The sequence below is a fragment of the Manacus candei genome, unplaced genomic scaffold, assembly GCF_025592945.1.
Source record: "Manacus candei isolate 608988 ecotype Guabito, Panama unplaced genomic scaffold, ASM2559294v1 h1tg000047l, whole genome shotgun sequence".
Lineage (NCBI taxonomy): Eukaryota > Metazoa > Chordata > Aves > Passeriformes > Pipridae > Manacus > Manacus candei.
This window is the reverse complement of record NW_026138095.1, coordinates 4,075,564-4,096,028: the sequence shown is the minus strand read 5'-3', so window position 1 is coordinate 4,096,028 and position 20,465 is coordinate 4,075,564. Positions and strand designations below refer to the sequence as shown.

The window sequence follows — 20,465 nt, the reverse complement described above, 5'->3', positions numbered from 1 at the left end:
ACAAAGGGATTTACACTGGTGTCCTTGCAAGCAACAGATGGTCAGGATGAGCTGCTGCCATCAGCATTTTTCCTTTAGTCTGTGGAATTACTCACATAGTCCCCCCTCAGCAGTGGAGGCATTTTCTTAGTTTAAGAGTGAAAGTACACCAGTTGTAAGATGGGACAAACAACAAGTGAAGCAGTAGTGTCTTTAAAAGACACTAAAACAGGCTGGATTTTGTGGTTATGTAAGACCAAGAAACCCTAACTCAATCTGATGTATGAATTAAGTGCTGTACCTTATCAACAGGAAATATGAACACATTTCCTTCAATTATTTCCTCTTGCAAATCATTGCCTGTAGGTCTCAAAGGAAACAACAGATGCACCCAAAACAAGTTTTCATTTCTTTGCTGGTCTGTTCAAAGAAAATGCAAAACCGTTTGGTTTTTCAAAACCTGACTATTTAGACAAAATTTCTTGCTCAGTGAATTTGAAGCACTTTACTGGCTGGAATCTTTAGCTTTACCTACAAAGTGGGGAAATGAGAAGAAAAGCAAGGACAGCATCAAAGTTGTACCCTGCTCTACTAAGCCACCATATTATGCTCCACTTCTAAGCCTTTCCCACAGCATAAACCCAGCAAACATATTAACCTGCAGCAGGGTCTCTGTCCTTTGAATGACATTTATAATGTGGGTGTAGAAGGGGGAAGTTGTCTTAGGGATGTATGTGCATTTCACTGAGAAATCTTTGACACTTCTGAAAAGTTTTCAGCTGATTTATGTGCTGCCAGTGTGTTTCTTGTATGCATACAAGATTTATGATCTTGGTCCTGTGATGGGACTCTCTTCCCTCCAATAATTTGAGCAGGCTGAAGGGCTGACTCTCGGTGTGAATTGCTGGCTCACATGCTGCCTTCTGTTGGTTTTAAATGCAATGTATTCCTGCCTAGAATGACACACTTGTGTCAACACAAAACAGGCTCAGTGCAAGATTCACAATGGAATTTGAAACACTCTGTAGAGCAGAAACATTGGAATCCACAAGCTCAGTTTCAAATCCTCCCAGGCAGATGCTTTCTGAGGAGGCTGCATCTGGTTTTCTAATCCCCCTGAAGTTTGAGAGTATTCAGATTAAGCTTTACATTAAGCCCCTGCCCTAACAAGCAGGGCTAAGATGAACAAAGTTATGTTTGCCAACATATCCCTGGAGAGAGCAGGATGCATCTCTGCTGCAAAACCCTCGTGCTATTTTTCCCAAACCTGGTGGGGGTGGTGGTAGTTTTAACCTTAAATGGAAACTGAAAACAAATCTTTAAAGTTGACAGTCATTTAAAATGCAAACAGCTTAGCAAAGCAGCCATTCAACACAATTTCTCCTCAAAGAATAAGACCTTGGAGACAGACCAGACTGATTGCAATTAAAGGTACAGGGTGATAAAACACCTTGATTTATAGACTGCGTGGAAAATGGCTTTAAGATTCAGTACTGATGGAATTTTGGAACTGTAAGGAAAAAAAAAAAAATCACTCTAATCAGTGTTATAAAGACTTTTTGATTATTCTTTTAAAACAATTCTACAAAAGATGGGTTTGCTTCCACAGAATTCTATTAGTTTCCTCTTTATTGAATACGGTGGGATATCTCCCCCAAGCACAGTAAAAAACAATATATTAAGCCTGAAGTCAAGTGATGTTCTTCTCTCAGCCATGGGAGAGATTTTTCAGTCCAACTTGGGAGTGAATTTAAAAAAAAAAAAAATGAGAAACTAATCGGGGCCATGAATCAGCCTCGCCGGGGAACAACAGGGCTCTGCAGAACACAGATCTGAATTGCTCCCAGCGTTAGAAATCCAGCCCGGGGAGCTCGCACCGCCTGACGAACACACGCCGAGCAGGGCAGACAATTTTCTGCTGCCCTCTGCAGGGAAGCCTTGGGCGTTGACAACAGCCGCGTCCGGGCAAGGGATAAACGAGCTCACAAAACGAGCCGGGATTTTTCACAGGAATTTTTACAGTTTACTAGTGTGTCTGCACTCACTTTATGAATATTGCATTTCTAAATGCAAATCAACCCTTTTACTCTGGCTGATGAGTCAGTTATTGGCATAACTGAGTTTTGAGGGAAATATTAATCCCTAGGTCACCCTTCCATATAGGAATTAAGGAACAGACCCTCTTTCTTGCAACCTCAACACCAGGTTTCTATTCTATACTTGGACTGCTAAGTGCTAACACATAACCAGGAATCGAAAGGTACCCAAAGGAAAGCTCCTGTCCTGTGTTCTCTAGGAAAAAATTAAGGAAATATCACTGTGTCATCCACTTCCTCCTCCCAAACCAGTGTGTGAATTATTTTGGTTTCATGAGAAAACAAAACCCCAACATTGTACTGTGCTCCAGTTCAGTGTCAAAACATGGGAAAAAAAAAAGCCACAAAAAGTTGTTGAGAGAGAAGTGATTAATGACACATGAGCATTAGGTGAAGGTTATTGTTATGCTGGTGACCAGCCATTCAATCCACTTACACATTTCATCTGAGAGCATTTCCTTTCATTCCACAGCAAAGCAAGGAGGAGATGGTTCTAGTTCCAGCTATTCTCTGAGGGAGGTATTTTGTGTTCTCATCTCATTTGCCACAACAAACACTATCAGGAACCTTAATCCACTACTGTGCAGGACACACAGATTATGTACTACAATAGGTATATAAATGTCTTTGTCATTACACATCTGATGCTGCATGAGAGTGTAATAAAGACAACACTGGGACTGCAGGGTTATATGCCCATAGAACAAGAAGGTCTGATGTGGAGAAAGCTTTGTTGGGAGGCAGCCTTAGGCACCCAGCATTCCTACTGGATGGAGCAGGCCCTGCTGTGTATCATCATGTGTGCTTGCAAAACGTGTATCAGGTATTTGTAATTCCTTTATACTGGAATACATAAAAATAAACACAAAACAACTCATTCTGTACTTGCCTCAGCTCATTTTGTTGAAAAGCAGTATCAGAATCACAAATGGCAATTAGAACCACATGGAAATACAACAGAGGAGCTTGAAGGAGGGAGAGTTTCTAAAGCTCTCCAAACCCATCTGACAACATCAGGTGAAAAGGAGAGGAAACTAAGAGTTACACACACAGGGACCAGCATGTCAAAACTCACAAAGCCCTGCAAATAAACAATCTGAGTTTAGAAACTGAACACTTCTTCTCAAGCAATTAATTAGTAACAACACAGATCTACAGAACACAAACAAAACCTCCAGAAATGCACTGTCACAGCCAGCACCTGCACTCGTGTCTCCAGAGCCCAGTGTGGGCAGTTTAGAACAGCTCAGCAGCACCCGAGCAAAACTTGGGAGGTGGTGTCGCATTTCTGGCCTTGGGCAGAACTCTGCAAGCAAACTAAAGGACTTGACACAGCTCAGTCAGTGAAGAACACATTCCAACTCAGAGGCCAAACTTACTTCTGCCCAGGGTCAGCCTCACTCATCTGCATCATCAAACTGGCCACTCTCAACCTTTGCACTGACTCGTGGTGGACAAACAAAGCAAGCTGTGTGGTGACAGCCTGGGTAGTAAAACCAGTCCTCCTTCCACACGGGTGAGGCCAAAACATTATTTTCCTGAAAGCTTCCACAGGACAGATCATCAGCATCTACAGAAGATAAAAGAGAAGGTATAAACCATGGGAGATACTCAGGAAAGTAGTGGTATAGTCTAGCAGGTTCTTATGCAGGCCTACAGAATCTTTCAATTCTGTTTCAACTTCATCTGCCAGCACTGATTAATTAGACCTAAATAAAGAGGCAAACAGAGGCTGAATGTGGCAATGTCTTCATTTGAAGGAAGGTTCCTGCCACACAGACAAAAGAGTTTTCCAGAAAGCTCAATGATACACCTGGATTCAGCCCATCTGACAGCAGCTCATACAATGCAGGCAGTTCTTTCACATTTTCCCTGGGAATAAAAGGCTCATGAAACTCTTACTTTTATTTGCCCTTCCCCTTCCTGCTGTCTCCATATCCCCATCCCGATGAGGAGCCCTCCAAAGCCTTTAAGAACTGGGTCACTGGACAGAAAGGGAGGGTGGGGTCCTGTAAAAGCTCTCCCTGAACAACATTACCACTAGGCCAGAATTAAACCTAGTAGGACTGTTTTTAACTAAGTTGGCACAAAAATTGGGCAAAAAGTGTTTTAACAGAAGGGAAAAAGATTTCTAGGCAGCAGATACTAAGAGGACTGAGCAAAGGAAAAGCCCAGAGTATGGGGAGCAGAGGACCCAACACAGTATTCCACTTGTCAGCCCTCCAGCAGCACTGCTAAACAAGCCACCACAGCAAGTGCTTAAAGAAACATTTTAAAAAGCCATAAAATGACCAACCAAGCACCTTCTTTTATTTGGTAGCAGTTAACAACTGAGACACTTGTACTCACTACCTGAATCCCATAATCACAGCTGGCTCAGTTTGGGAGGATTTAAAAAGCATAAGCTACAGGTGGGATGAGTGAGTTAAATAAGTAAAAAAAAAAAAAAAAAAGAACTTGTGACAGTTCCAGTAAAAAATTCAAAACATACCATAAATTTGAGCAGATGGGGGATTAAAGGAAAGCCCAAAATGGAAGAGAGGGAAAACATCCAAAAAGGAAACAGTCTTTTTCCTCAAATTACCCACTGTGAAAAACCAGTATTGTGTTTCCATTTTAAAATCAGAACGGTTTTATGGAAAGGCTACAAAAACTTTCCCACTTTCTTCTGTAATCAAACTTGGTACTTGAATACAACAGCCATTCATGGAATCAAAATAAACAGATAATTCACATTTCCTAAGCAAAGAAAAGTGTATTAATTACAAAAAGATACACATTAATGAGAAGAAAATGCAAATATACTGTTTTCATCAAAGACACAGCAGGTCATCAGCCACTGGCTAAACTCCATCCACCTGTTCTACACTAACAGCCAGCCTGGCCAGTGCAAGGTTCAGACTCTTGGTTCAACATAAAAACAAGTCACAAACTGAAGGATTAATTCAACTCTAAAGATGTTGCTAAACCCACTTCTGTGCACTGCCACGTTTGCCCGTGGGACTGATCACAGGCACAACCACTTCAGAGGATCAAGCTTCAAGAAACCAAACAAGAAAGTCAAACAAACAAACAAACAAAAACTTCCACCAAAAAACAACAATCAAAAAAGCAAAGAAAACCAAGCCAACCCTACAGCCAAAGCAACAAACCCTACTGAGAGACTGAGCACTTCCAAAGAACTCCATGCTCTAGAGGGACATTATAGAGTACAATCTTGAATTTTCTTGGAGGAAAGGAAGAACTTTTACACCAAAAAAGCTACATTCCTGCACGCCATTTACCCTTATCTTCTGCTTCAGAATAACAAAGATACACCACTAAGAACTTGCTTCTCCCCAGAAAGTCAATACACACATAGAATTCCCCTCCTTCCCATGCCACTCCCTAAGAATTTGACTGCTCAAGCAAGAGTTTCATATGAACTTCACAACACCACCTTTAAATCCTGTGCTTGACAACAACATTGTGCAGAATTGTTACATATCCACGAGGTCAACAAAACAAGAAATTGCTTCCCAAAAGAGAACATGGAGTTACTGAAACACATTCTCCTGCAAAGCACTGACCTCCAACCACCCACTATCCAAAATTCAAATGAAGCACAAGTAAACATGTACTCACCATAAGGACCATATGCAGACTCCTCCAATTCTTTATCCCAGTCCTCCACCTCATGCTCAGAAGCACTTTGCAGCTTTGGAGAGTCAGGTACACTGAAGACTTCATCATCCCCCTCATCCAGGTAAAAATGCACGTTGTACCAGTCATCAGGAGAGACACTGTCATCCCCTTCACTGTGAGAGGCATCAGAGGCTTCACTTTCCTCAGACTTGCTATCAGGAACGTTTGAAATGCTGTCCAGCAAACATTCTGAACCCAACAGAAAGCGTCAAGAGATACACTCAGAAATTAAACAGGAATATTAAATGCTCAGCACACAATAATTCAGATAGGTACACAAACACACTTTGTGACTGCTAATCTAATTATAATATATGCACCTTCCTACATATGTAGTATCACTGCAGAGCTGCTTCACATTACAGATGCTTGGGAACAGTGAACACAGCCTTGCATCACACCACTAGCCCAACTCAGGATTTTCCACACACTCTTGTTGGAAAATATCTCTAACTAGGGCAAAGGACCCAGCAGTTCTTGTTTCACCACATTCACCTGTAGGTGTTTTTTAAAAACATAAGTATGCTGAAAAACCACAGTTCTGGTTTAAAAACAGTCATTTTGATTAATTACTCTTGCACCTAGGCATACACAAATATCTACCTGAAGTAATTTAGTGCAGTAACTCAAGAGCATTTCCCACCCTTCACCTAAAGATTTTAAGTAAATTTCTCAAGCAGAGCTTAAGTTTTGTTACTCACCATGTGCTTTGTTTTGTCCTACCTTTTCTGGGCTTCCATGTCATAGTTTCTCTCTTATTAGGAAGCTGTTTCTCCTCACAGTTTGTGGCGTCAACAGCACCGGCCATCACCTACAAGAGAGTTTTAAAGAATTCCTTAGCAGCTTTCATTGACTGCTTCAACACAGCTCAGCGAGTGTTTCTGCGCCTTAGAGCCCATCCATTTGTTCCCTTGATGAATCAGAGGTTTAAAACCAAACAGGCTTTCACTTGAGAAGGCAAATCTGCCGAGGGATGGCTCGTCCTGCTGCTGCCATCAGTCCCCCCTGGCATCAGCAGCACAGCACAGCCCATCTCCTCCCTCACCCCGCAATCCTGCTGCCACCTCTCGGGGAAGGGGCCCCAAAACTGACGCAAAATGCACCCGTTTGAGAACGGTGGTAATGAAGGTACGAGGAGTGCAACAAATATAAACACCAAAGAGTGACTCCACCACAGGCCGAGGGGCAGGAGCAGACCGGCCGCTCCAGCAGCGCTGAGGGGCGGGAGAGCCGCAGGAAACCCTCGGCCGCGCTGATGGTGCCCACGGAGCGGGGAACGGCGAGTTCTGCCCGCACTCCCACCCCACGGGGAGGCGGCGGCGGTGGGTGCGGGCAGCCGGGCCTGCAGCCGGCCGGCGGTCAGAGGCAGAGCGCGGGCTCCGGCCGAGCCCTCAGGGCGGCCCCGCTGCCCGCCCAGCTCCTCGGGACCCCCGCACCGGCCGAGCCGCCCGTGTCTGAGGGCACCTTGGGCCGCCTGAGGGCACCTCGAACCGCCCGTCACTGCCCGGCCCTCAGGGTACCTCCAACTGCCCGGCCCCGCCCGGCCCTCAGGGCACCTCGAACCGCCCGTCACTGCCCGGCCCCGCCCGGCCTTCAGGGCACCGCCGGCCCGGCGGGCCCCGCGGCTGTGCCCGAGAAACCGGGTGCGGCTCAGGGCGGGAGGCTGGAACTGAGGGGGCCGCTGCTCCCGCTCCAGCCCCTGAGGGCATCCAGTCCAGTCCAGTCCGCGACCCCACACCACCACGGAGTGGAGACTGCGTCCAGAAATAACAGACCTAAGAGCTGGGAGAAAATACCTTTATGCTCATGAAGCTGGAAATGAAGTCTCAGTACCTCCCCAAGCTCTGCAACAAACTGATTCCCTCTGGCACTGGCAGCATGCTCAGATAAAGCATGAGGAGATGGGAAGCACCTGGGCTGAGCAGCTGTGGCAGGTGTCAGGCAAATGAGCTTTCAGGGAATGTGTATCCCTGGGAGGTGCTGCAGGAACTGCCATGAATGGCAAAATTCTGTGAGGAACCAGAACAGGTGAAGAAAAGGGGCCCACTTTCCGAAATGGTGGAGTTACCAGCTTTGCTGGACTTAAAACAAAAAAGCTTAAAACCTTTTGCACTTAAAAGCTTTTAGTTGTGCAACTGAAGGAGCAAGAAGTGATTCAGGAGTAACGGAGTAAGGGGCAGAGAGGGTGTGATTATCAGTAAGGAAATCTCAAGGTCAGACATGAGATGGCAGGGAACTAGTGGGGACATAGGGGATGGCCTGGCTAAAATCCTGAGAAAGACAAAGCAGGATGTGCTTCAGATCTGGCCACAGAAGGAGCAATCTTAACAAGCTGCTGCTCCAAACTTTTCCAGCTAGTCAAAAGTTAATGGAATTCGTTGCTTGAGAAAGCTGCAGCTTCTATTTGAGTGAAAAATCTTGAAGAAGTATTTCCCTGTATTGTCATTATGCCACCCTTCAGTCACTGGGAAATTACATGAAGGAACTATTGCTGTATGTTCCTCTACTTTCCTTATGTTTCCCTACTGATCCAAGAATAGAATTTATGCTGATTTATTGGGTTTGACATGGGAAAATATGGCTCTATAAACAGCCAACACCGTTTCAAAAAGCCAGTACCTGTTTTTCAGGCACTGTGGACAGAAAGTTGAAGTGTAGATCAGAACCTTCTGCTCTCACCTCAGGGACAGTGCTAACAGACCTCAGCTCCCCTCTACCTTTCAGTCACTCTCAGGATGCAAACACCAATGCAAGGGGACTGCAGAAGCTGCTTCTGTTTTTGCTGTGAGGATTACAGATGACTTTGAGGCTGGGATACAATAAATACTGTATTTGTACTGATTTCTGATTACCTAATGAAAAGTGTTCCACTTTTAATTATTCAACTTGGTAAAATACAGAGATCACCCACAGGTATAGTAGTTTCTGTGGGGTTTGGTTTGGGGTTTTTTGCATTTACATGCTGTAATATTCGCTTTCCAGAGTGTAAAAGCTGATGAATTATAACTGTCTGAATGTTTAGGCAGGATGAAGAATTTGCTCTCAGAAGTCTCAATGAGAACACCCTCAGAGCTGCTTTTGCTTTCTCTAACTGCGCACTTGAACCTGCCCCTGGCAAAAGCAACACTAGAAACAACTGAAATGGAACAGATGATTCTTTTTTGTCACACAGAATGTAAAGAAGATAAACTTTAATAAGATCCAGGAGCATATTTACCTCTGTACAAAGAAGTTAAAAAAATGCACTGTCACATTACAACAGTAATGTGTAATATTATAGTTTTTCATAAATGTCCAGTTTGCAATAAAGTGTATTTGGAAATAAAATCTTCCACCAGGTCTCCCTGCAGCATCTTCATAGCTCGCCAGTGAATGCTCCCACAGTTTTCTGGTTTGCCTTGGGGATGACTGAGCTCCTCCTTGACATAATCCAGCCAGAGATCTTTGAAAGAAAAATGGAAGTTCTGGTTATATTTTAACTGGATATTACTTAACAAACAAACCTAACTAGAAACTCCTTTTAAGTGTCTTTGATGTTAATGCAATAAGGCTTATTTCATGAAACTACAGTGTCCTGCACCTTGAGGAGCAAAACCCTGGGTTCTATTCCCAGCTGGGAAATAATGCAACAATGCCAGTGTCAAAACCTGATTTGCTCCCAGTGGTGCTGAAGCCATGGCAGTGCCCATGACCCTGGGCTGACAGCAGAGGGTCACTGCAGTGTCCTACACTTAATAGCACAGAAGAAATAAGCTCTGCCCTGCATGACAGCAAGCACAAGGGCAAAACAAGCAGCTACCTTTTGAAATGGATGGAAATAAGAGGCAGCACTGAATGAATGAATGAATGAATAAATAAATAATAGAATCCCCTTACCAGTATCTGTTGAACCAAACTCCCTCAAGGCACGTTCATAGTATTCTCTCAGATGAAGCATTTTGCAGGATTCCTAACAAAGGAAGGTATTAAAAGGCCATTTATTTTGTACAGAGGTGAATCTGCAGCTTGATTAGATTCTTACAAAGGAAGAGAGTCATGGCAATTACATGCACACACACACACTGCCCAAGATTAGTTACCATGGAACTGGGTTTGTATCACATCCTGGGAATCAACTCGTGAAGACAAACATGAACTGATCACAGACTGACAACACCATTCTGTTTCCTATTTAGATCCAAAGTTAGAAGTGTATTTTACAAATACAAGGCACTAATTGGATATTCAACAACTTACTTGCTCCTTTTCTATTTGGATCATCTTCCTGAAGAAGTCAAGTGAAAAGGGACGATTTTCACACAGGCTGAAATAAAACAAGTAACTTTAGACTTCAAGTCTTTTAACATACACCCTAGAACAATCTGGTTTGAAGGCTTTACTTGTTACCTGGTAAAGACTTTTTTAACTTTCTTATAACCACCACTTCTGTAAGTCCAGTCGAGATACATTTCTTTCATAGTCACAGATTCAGCAGGAGTTGTGGCACGTAAGGATCTCTGCAAGTTTAAAGGGAAGAAAAACACAAAACAAAAAATAAAACCACCACATACCTACAATTAAAAGGCATGCCCTCATCAGGCATCTGAAATAAAGCAGATCTCCTAAGTCTAAAGTACATTTCTCCTCCAATAATCCACACAGCTGGCAACTGGCATTTCCTTAACACCCTTCATGCAGAGGCTTTCCCAATGCTCTACAAACAGCTGAATTCAAGCTTCCATCTGAAATATGTGTTTTATATTGTAAAAGGGGGAAAAAACCCACTACCCAACATGCCAGGCAAAGAGGAAATGTTTTGCCCTAAGATATTGAGGAAATTTATAGTGAGATTAAAGTCCCAGTTCTGATCTTGAGTTTTCTATAACAAGACTGATGTTTTCACACAGATTGTAAAATTCCCTCTTCCGTGTTCAGACAGGTGTCTGAAACAGAGCAAAAAATTCTAGACCACAAAGTAAGAGTACATCACTGGTTGTGCTTACAAACATCTGTTTCAGAAGAATTGGAATGACATTTGTGCCTATAAGCCTGTGTCCAACTGATTTTTGATAACACACACAGTTTTGCTTGAAATTCTTTGATATCAACACATCCATGACAGAACTGCTGTATAAAGCATTTGTTACATGCTCCATTCACAGACATTGTTCCCATTTATTTACACAGACATAAAAGTAGATTTTGATTAGCCCAGTACCTGGTAGAGAGCTTCTGTGTCCTCCTTGCTGTTTGCTCCTTCGCTCCATTCCACCCAGAGGGTCCACAATGCCAAAGTGCCCTACAGGGGGAGCAGATACATCAAATGCCTAAAATACAGTGACTGATTTACAGACACAGACAGCAACACATCCTCCAGGTTCTGTATTAGCTGCTGTAAAAATGTCCTTTAGGCACAGCTCTTGGAAAGACAACTTTGGGCTGCACCCTGAAATCACTTCTCATTTCCTTCCCAATACTTCTTAGCTGGACAGTTGCATTGCCAGGGATGAGACAAGTTGTTCTGCACCACTGAGCACTGCTGTACAAAGGTAACTTCCAAGAATAAGAAGTAAAGAAATAGTCACCTTCCTGTTCCATCTCCTCACTCCTTGTGCCCAGGGTTTGAAATGGAACAGTAAGAGAACAAACATCTAACTCAAGGCTTGAAATGACACAATGTGCCAGGACAGCAAATAAAAGGAAGCACATTTTTCAACTAAGACACAAAGAATACCAGCTCACTGCTAGGAGAGCATGCAAAATGTCACCTGTGAGCATTCAGACTTTAAACCTGTGACTTTGAAGTGAATTTACAGTTCCCTAATACTTGGCAACGTGATGTGCATGTGAAATTTTGAGTTCATATATCTGACCTTAAAAATTGTTAGGGACTTTGAATGCCTTGTAAAGGTAAAAAAAACCCAAGCAACCAAGCATCAGAGGTTTCTGGCCCGTGTCATGTAAGTCCATAAACCAGCACAGACCTGGGATTTCACGTGTTTAAGGGCTTCTTCAAAACACTGCATCACATCTTCCCTCTTCAGCTGGATCAGCACCTGCAGCCTCATCTGCCACGTGCCCACGGACAGGCTGAAGCGCCTGGTTGCAGCTTCTGCCACCTCCACAGCCTTCTCAGAGAGGTTGGACTCCAGCAACAGCTGAAGCTGAAAGCCAGCAGATACAGCTCATCACCACAGGAGACTTGGAACACCTTGTTAAAAAGCAAGGCTTTGAACCGAACTGCCCATCAGTGTCTACTCAGAATGCAAAGACAGGCACACAACCAAGGCAGGAAAGCCCCCCAGTCTGTTCTGTGTGTCAGCTCTTACCCACTGCTTATAGAGAGCTTCTGGCAGCAAATTAGACTCATGGGCTTTGTTGAACACACTCAGTGTCCTCTCCAGCCTCTAGAACCAACAGAGAGAAAAAACCCAAGCATTATTCCTGTATATATCAGATTCCATCATTTCTAGAAGCCCAGTGGATTGTCTACCAACATGTCACTGAATATCTAATTATACATTACATATCTAATGCTTTAGGTACCCACAGACATTCCAAGATAAAGGGGAAATTGAGCATTTGAATTACTTCTCTTCCTTCAGGAGCAAAGAACAACACTGCAGTGTTCTTGTGCTCTACTACAAGGGAACCAAACTGCACAGGCTAGGTAGTTAATTCAGAGTCCTACCCAAGCACAGATGCACAACTGAACTGCCCACGTGCCAGCACCAAACTTTGCTCAGACTTATTTGCAAGTCATTTTAATTCATCCTTTTCTTCAAATAAGCACAGGTTTGAAGGACTGTCAGTGAACATTTAAGGTCCCCTCCAACCCAAACCATTCTATGATTAACAAGTTTGCAGTCTTAGCTCTCATCCAAAGAGATCACTGAACTGACAAGGCTGGTTTATGCCCAGGTTATTCATGTTCAGCCAGGCCATCTGAGAGCCTGACAGTAAAAGTGATCCCCCCAGATGGAGACTAAATGATTCTTAGTGATGGCCACAGGTAGATATTTCTGATAAAATGTCAAAATATACTTGCTTCTTGTCTTGCTTCTGGATTACAGAAGTCAATAACGACAGGGATGATTTGTTTGTATGATTTCCTAATAAGCTTTTACCTTTTGCTTTAATTCTTCACTGTTGGTTTTCCTGTTGTATCTCTCTAAGCAAAAAGTGATGTAGCACTTCCACATGTTCTCTGTAGAAGCCAAGGCATAGTATCACACTTTACAGAATCACAAGAGTAAGCACAAATATTTAAGAAATACAAAGAATCCAAGCACACTGTTAATGCCAACTTTGTTTTAAAATGTTGTATTATAAAAGAGGCCCTAGATTTATAACATTAACATTTTAAAATGGCTTCCCAGTGCAAGCTGCAGACAATAAATCTTTGTAAAGAGCATCCAGCTCTTGGTTCAGCTGAGGCTTCACAAGGAATGTTCAAAGTAAGGACAGTGCCAGATGTTGGGAGTTGGATATCCACTCTGGCTACTCCAAACCATTGCTGACTCACAGCTAAGCAGCAATATACTCACATTTCCAGTTAAGCAGCTCCTTCGAGAGCATAAATGCTTTGGAAAATAACCCAAATAACACATAAAATAGATGCCCAAAAGGCACCTTGTAAAAACTGCTCTCCTTCTCTCAGGTATGGCAGAGCCTGCCATCACCTTCAAGACTCTCAAGCACCAGGAACAGTTGTTAAAGGCAGGCAGGGCAGTTCACCTGTTGGCAGAGCTCCCACAGCCTCATCAAAGACTGCACAGCACCGTTCCTCCCTCTGGGCCATTTCTGCCACTTTGCTCTGCTTTGTGGGGTGTCCTGGGGCCTTCAGGGACCCCAAATCCAGCTCACGACGGGCCATGTAGTCCCAGGTCAGGGGATCATCAGCATAATTGGCCTGCAAACTGAACACAGCATGTCTGTAACAGCCCACAGCCACCGTCCTGCAGCCCCGGGTATGTTTAGAAGGGTTGTTATATAAGCTGTGGTATTTGTTTGGTTGTTATATTATGTAAGTATATATATACACTTACTTGCTAAGTAACCAAATGCCAGAGGAAAAAATATTTACTTTCCACAAGAGAAAGACAAAATATTAGCGCTTTTTTTTTCAATATTTAATATGGATATTCTCCAGAAATAACATGAACCAGGCAGGAAACTGTCAAGAGAAATCTTTCTTTCGAGAGGAACAGCTAAAGAAATAAAAGATGCAAAAATGCCACAAAAGTACACGAGGAAAACCCACAGTTCCTGCAGTGAATTTACAGAAACTAAGTGCAGTAATTATTCAGTGACAACTACTTTATATCTAAATTTTTCTGAGCAGCTTTTTAAAGCCCTTCCTGAAGTTAGATACGAGCATCCTTTTCTAAAGAACACACTTGCCTCACCAGAACACTAATTCCTTAATGTTCATTCCCTACAGGAAACAGCCTTTAGTGCTTAAAGTCCTGTCAACCCACTATAAATTAGAGAAGTTATGAGAACATGGTTCTTAAAACCTAAACTAGAACAAAATAAAAACACAACACAAAGCCACAACTCACTTTTCAAGGATTTCTTTTTGCAAATCTTGGGTGAAGTCAAAGAGCTTTGCAATGGAGAGCACAGCCAGCTGGAACTCAACACCTACATTTCAAGAGACAAAAACCCTATCAAACAGAGTATTTGTTAAAGAATTCCTCAGTATATCACATCAGTTGCACACTTTGCATTTTTGGTTTGTTGCTTTTTTTTTTTAAACAATCAAGTTTTGAGACTGGAAGCCCAGCACTGTCACTTCAGCCCAAAAGCTGCTGTGCTGGAAGAGGTGTCAGCCTGCAGGAAAGACATGAAATCAGAACCATTAGTTTTTTCTCTGGCATTATGCAGGTTCTACTGAAGAAATGGTGTATTTGAAAAGGTATCTTAGTTGTGTGCATTGGAGCTAAGTCTGTCAGTATTACCTACTGCAGAGCTGGGTTAAAGATGACAATTTTCTTATTGAATAAGTCCAAGAAATATTAAATCACCTTTAATTTTCTGAGTTGCATCCCTGTAGACTATTCGAGCCATTTCCCCATTGAGAATCTCTTCAGAGTAATTGAATTCCCCCTGCAATATCAAAAATATCATTGAAAAAACTATTTTCCTTTCTCAGCTATCATTTTTGCCAACAGGGAAAAAAAAATCAGAAGATATCAATGTTTTCCTTCATCTAAGTCTATTTTTATGTAATTTGCACAAGTCAACTATAAAGAAATGAAAGACAGTAAGTTTAACTACTCCTTTCCAGAAATTACTATTAATTTTCAGACTGGGGAACGTAATAAAAAGATTTTACAATTGCAAGCAAAACTCAGTGTATGAAGTATTTGAGCTGAGCATCAGCAAACACTTGAAGAGCTCCCATAGGCACAGCACATGAACAAAAACTTTCTCTAAGCAGTTGTCAAACAAACCATTAATCCAGACCCCGTGAAACTGTGCACTCAGATGGGTGATACACAAGCAGACAATCTCTCCTAAGGAACTTCAGCTGACCTACCAAGTCCATCTTTGCTTTTTCAAATTCTTTCTTCTCCTTCCTCTGTTTCTCAGCGTGCATCAGCTCCATCCTGAAATACTGCAAGAGTGACAACACAGTGAAGTGGCTGTGGGGGTTAAGTCATAAAAATCTAAGTCTACAAATGAGGTAAAACAAGCTCTGAGGAGCTACAAATCAGGGCCTTCCCACATCCCACCCACGTCCAAGAGCCTTGGTTTTTAAAAGCTTGTGCACATAACTATATGCCCTAGTATTTATCCAGACATTTCCCACATGTAGCAATGATCATTTCTTAGTCATTATTTAAACCTCAACTTGCCCTCAAAGAAAAGCAACTTCTCCAACAAAGGCTGGGGATGCCAGACTAACCCTGAGAAATATGTCCAAGCAGGGTTTAACAGCACCTTAGAATGGAATTTTGGGATGGTTTTTTTTTAATATTTTTGACATTTTCCTGCTGAGGGGGAAGCAAGGTTTTTTTCCTGAGAAATATGCTGAACTGATTTGCTCTGCTGGTTGTAGAAGAAAACCAGGATCTCACCTCTTGATAAAGTTTTGGGCACTCTGGATGGAAGCGCAAAGCACGAAGGAACAAGTGCCTGGCACTTTCTGATGAGAGTCGTGTCTCCATTTCCCACTTTGCTGCCATAATCCACAGTGCTGCAAAAGGTGATCCAAATTCGTGAATTTAATCTCTCAGAATGAGCTCAGCATTGGAACAAAACTGATTATCTCCCATGTAAAACCAAGCTGAAGGACAGATCTAAGCAGCTAGGCAGATCCAGGGAGTTTAATCTGGTTTAGCTACAGAGCTAATGATGTCTTCCAAAGCCAGAAAGCAGGTCTTGAGCATTCAGCATCTCCCACCTCTGATGTACCTACTTAGTCCCCAGTCTGACTGGGAAATGGTCATTCAGACCTACTTCCCATCACCTTTCTCAGCACAGCCCTGTTAGAGCCCATCTCTCTGAAGCAGCAGCAAGGCAAAGAAAAGACAGTGGGACCTTCACCCCAATAGCTTGAACTGAGATCTACAAGAACTTTAACCAACACCACACAATCGACACTGAGGTATTTATGCAACACTCACCACTGTTTTACTTACCTGGTTTATTGGAATGAATGGCCAGCATGGTAGAAAACACCTTACTGAGTTGATGTTTTGCATTCTGTAAAAGAAGCAGTTTTGTTTTACCCACTCTGGTACTGAATGGAACACACACTTCAGTGAAAATCCCAGGCAGATCCAACAATATTATCAAAATGATTTCAGTATTACAGCATGTGGCAGTAAAGTTTGTACCCCTATCTTGAATTCAAGTTCCAGATGCCTGAATAAACACCAATCCACTATCTCAGCTCAGGTAAGATCAAGCATTTGAAAACTCACCCACTGCTTGCAAAATGCAACATGTGAAAGCCAGAGCTGGACATCATCCTGTTGGAAATGAAAAGAGGAAGAGAATCAACTTCACAAGGTACAAAATCACTTGTACATTGACAAGCAAACAACACACCATTGGTACAGCAACCTGGCATGAAGAAAAAAAACCCAACAGAAACTCAAATAAACTTACTTTCCATTTTCCTGTAGCTCTGTTGAACAGGCTGTGCACTCGGTGCAGAATAGAGTGCTCGATTTCCTCCTTCTTAAACGAGTATCCAATGCGCTGGGAGGAAAAAAACATCAATTTTATTGCAGTAGAAAATGTATTTTGCATAAAGTATTTTGCACTCCTAATAACTGACAGACTTACTGCTCGTCTTTTCTTGATCAGTTCCAGTAGATTAATTTCATACTAGAATGGAAAGAAAAATAACATTTAAAACCAAATGAAGAGACATCCAACAGCAAGGAAAAAAAATCCAGATAAAGTTTGTTAGAGCTGATGGACAGTGGGACAATAAAAAATACAAACAGGAAAACCTAAGCAATAATTTTTTGACTGGGTATTTCTAAGACTGGATGAAATGAATATTAAAGATTTCTACTGCATGTGACATTTCAGACTTGAGCTGTTGGCAACCCATATTCCTAGAATTGTGATGCACAAGCCAAACTTGTAATTAGAAGTTTGTTTAGCCACAAAAAAATTAGCACCGTAAAATATCCGGAGTTGGAAGAGACCCACAAGAATCATCGAAGTCCAACTCCTGGCGCTGCCCAGGACACCCCAACAATCCCACCCTGTCCCTGAGAGCATCGTCCAGACCCTCCTGGAGCTCGGGCAGCCTTGGGGCTGTCACCACTGCCCTGGGCAGCCTGGTCAGTGCCCAACCACCCTTTTAGGAGCTTTTTCCTAATCTCCAACTTATTAATTCCACTTAACTACAATTTGCACAGCGTATCAGGGAACTGGGGGCTCCACATCCCTGGAGAGACAAGAAACCACAGGAGAAGGTCACAAGGGAGAGACGCCTCATCCCAACCTCAGGCACCAAGTCCTGGCTATGCTTCCTGCTCTGCTGCCCACAAGCCGCCCTCAGGGAACAGCAGAGACCAGGCGAGGTGAGGGCACCGAGGGCACGACAGAACCACTCAGTTCGGAGCTGGATCTGCAGCGAGGGACGGCCCGCTCTGCTGCGCGGTAAAGCCTACCTGGATGTAATTAATGAAATCCTCCTTCCGCAGCGCTCTCCGCTGTATTTTGTACTCCAGAGCCGAGGCTTTCCTCAGGACGGCCCTGCGGGGATCGGGACATGAGCGATGGGAGCGATGGGAGCGATGGGAGCGCCCCTCGCCACGTGCGCCCGCCCGGCCCCGGCCCCGCTCACCGGATCTCGGCGCGAGTGAACAGCCCGACCCGCTCCAGCTGCTCCAGCTCCGGCACCCGGTCCTCCAGCCGCTGCTCGATGCGCTCCGCCATGGCCGCGGCGCTCCGGACAGTCCCCACACAGACCCCACACAGACCCCACACAGACCCGGCCCGGCCCCAGGCGCCGCCGCTTCCGCCCGCCCCGCCCCGCGGCCGCTCTGCCGCCCCCTGCCCGGCTGGAGGGGCCGCGCAGCACCGGAGACAGAGTTAGAGAATCCTTCGGTGGGAGCGACTTCTGGAGATCACGCAGTCCAATCCCCCTGCCAGGGCAGGGTCGCCTGCAGCAGGTGAGTTTGGAATGTCTCCAGAGAGGGAGAGTCCACGCTCGCCCTAGGCAGCTGTTCCAGGGCTCTGCCACCCTCCATCGAAAGAAGTTTGTCTTCACGCTGAGGTGAGACTTCTTTATGGTCATTGTTCCTCGTCCTGTTGATGGGCACCACGGAAAAGAGTCTGGCACCATCCTCTGACACCTGACTTGGAGATATTTATATGCATTGATGAGATCCCCTCTCAGTCTTCTCTTCTCCAGACTAAACAAGCCCAGCTCCCACAGGAGGAGGAATGGCAAAGCCAAGCCTGGGACGTGCAGAGACAAAGCACAAGCGCCCCGGTGAGGGCTCAAGCTGGAATCCGGTGAGGGAGGAGTGTGGCCAGCAGGTTGAGGGAGGTGATGCTCCCCCTCTGCTCGGCCCTGATGAGGCCACATCTGGAGTGCTGGGTCCAGTTCTGGGCTCCTCGGTACAAGAAAGCTGAGGAGCTACTGGAGAGGGTCCATCAGAGGTCATAAAGATGATGAGGGGTCTGGAGCTTCTCTCCTGTGAGAAGAAACTGTGCTGGGATTCCTCCAGGACAAATGGCTCTTCCCCTCCCACATGGCACCTTCCTTCTTTCCACCTTTCAAATTTTTAGGAAAAAATTCTTGATTGGGAGGGTGGTGAGGCCCTGGCACAGATTGCCCAGAGAAGCTGTGGCTGCCCCATCCCTGGAAGTGCCCAAGGCCAGGTTGGATGGGGCTTGGAGCAACCTGGGATAGTGGAACGTGCCTCTGCCCATGGCAGGGGTTGGAATGAGATGAGCTTTAAGGTCCCTTCCAAACCAAGCCTTTCTATGAGTCTATGATTCTGAGAAAATTTAAAAAAAAAAAAACACAGGCAACAGGAAATTTCAGTTTCTTAAATGAGGAACACCCCGGGAAATGAAAAAAAGTGAGATGGGAGACAATTTATTGAGAGTTGCTTTAAATGCATATTATCCACAGTACCTGCTGCTTGTGCATTGAGTTGTCACTGCTGGCACTGAGCTGGTCAGAGATGGAACCAGCCCCACCTCCAAACCTCTGCCCTGTCTCAGCCATCGCTCCCTCCCGGAGGAAAGGCAGGAGCTTGTCTCTGAAAAACCACATACAAGGACTAAGGGCAAGAGGGTTTCTGGTACAGCATTTTTCATATATAATAGCCAAAAAAACCTGGGGGTAATTTTTCCTTTTTATTACAGTCAAAATGTTTAACAGGTGTTGCCAAGTACAGAGCAAGAACTTGAGCAAGTGACTTTGTTAAAAACACACATAAGACAAAGCACTTTGCGAGAACTGTCAAGAACAGTGGTAGTTTTTTTTCACCTGCTGTGACTTGGACTTGTGGTGGTTTTTCTCAATATTGGGCACCAATTAAAAAAAAAACAAAACCAAATTAATCCTTAGTGGGAGAGGTTCAGCAACTTTTCTTTCTGACAGGAAATAGTGACATGATTTTCCAAGAAGTGACCAAACAGAAAAGCTACCAGGAAATGGAGAAGCACCATCCAGTCACAAGGCCAAGAACTACAGACTGGTGCTGCATTCGGGGCTTGGTGGCTGAGGCAGCTCTGCACTGCAGCTGTCTCGTGCCAAGGGACCTCTTACCCCACAAGAACAAGTTCCTGATGGAGACTGTCCCCCCTGGAGACTCCCTTGTCCTACTCAGCTGCCAAAGGCTCTGGGTCAGAGCAGGGTCAGCACAGCTGTCCCAGCACAGCCACCCCCACCAGTGAGCCAAAGCCTTCAGGCTCTTGGGACCTACATTTCAGTGAGTTCACCTCCCATGGAGTTCAGCTTTCAGTAAATCAGCACAACAATCCTGCTCAAAGTGTTGGTGAAAGAATGTTATTCATAATCAACAGTAAGTTATTAATTATACTGGGGATGACATTTTGAGATGCACCAGCTCAAACTGATTCTTGTACAGATCCAAAGAGTTCAATAAAACACCCCTTAAGGAGGACAACACTGGGGAGGAAAAGCAGCATTAGCACACTGAATCACTGAGCAAGAATGTGATTGGAATTACTACACTGGATTAACTTCATTTGAGTATCTCTGCATCTGATGGC

General features: G+C 44.1%; 2 protein-coding genes across 10 annotated transcripts in view; both read right to left on the bottom strand.

The window, feature by feature from the left end:
• Positions 1–7,687, bottom strand: part of COPRS (coordinator of PRMT5 and differentiation stimulator) — a 138,437-nt gene extending 130,750 nt beyond the window's left edge. For 2 of the 9 annotated variants that reach the window (XR_007906342.1, XR_007906343.1), the window contains exons 1-4: positions 7,556–7,687; positions 6,483–6,570; positions 5,700–5,948; positions 3,455–3,645 (exon numbers count right to left, since the gene is read on the bottom strand). Coding sequence is in view for 7 of the 9 variants with exons in the window: in XM_051797952.1 (XP_051653912.1) it covers positions 3,473–3,645; positions 5,700–5,948; positions 6,483–6,570; positions 7,556–7,567 (522 nt within the window). In the remaining 2 variants the exon portion in view is untranslated. The other 7 variants (XM_051797952.1, XM_051797959.1, XM_051797955.1 and 4 more) reach the window with 7 other exon arrangements.
• A 1,228-nt stretch (positions 7,688–8,915) lies between these two features.
• On the bottom strand, positions 8,916–18,243 carry UTP6 (UTP6 small subunit processome component). Its single transcript, XM_051797937.1, has 19 exons — positions 18,058–18,243; positions 17,882–17,966; positions 17,040–17,081; positions 16,860–16,952; positions 16,673–16,720; positions 16,388–16,451; positions 15,824–15,942; positions 15,283–15,360; positions 14,768–14,849; positions 14,303–14,384; positions 13,476–13,657; positions 12,866–12,945; positions 12,068–12,145; positions 11,723–11,902; positions 10,957–11,037; positions 10,146–10,255; positions 9,996–10,062; positions 9,636–9,708; positions 8,916–9,201 (listed from the first exon to the last, which is right to left on the bottom strand). The coding sequence occupies exons 1-19, from the start codon at positions 18,147–18,149 to the stop codon at positions 9,044–9,046; spliced, it is 1,794 nt and encodes a 597-aa protein (XP_051653897.1). The 5' UTR covers positions 18,150–18,243; the 3' UTR covers positions 8,916–9,043.
• Between the last annotated feature and the right edge of the window lie 2,222 nt (positions 18,244–20,465).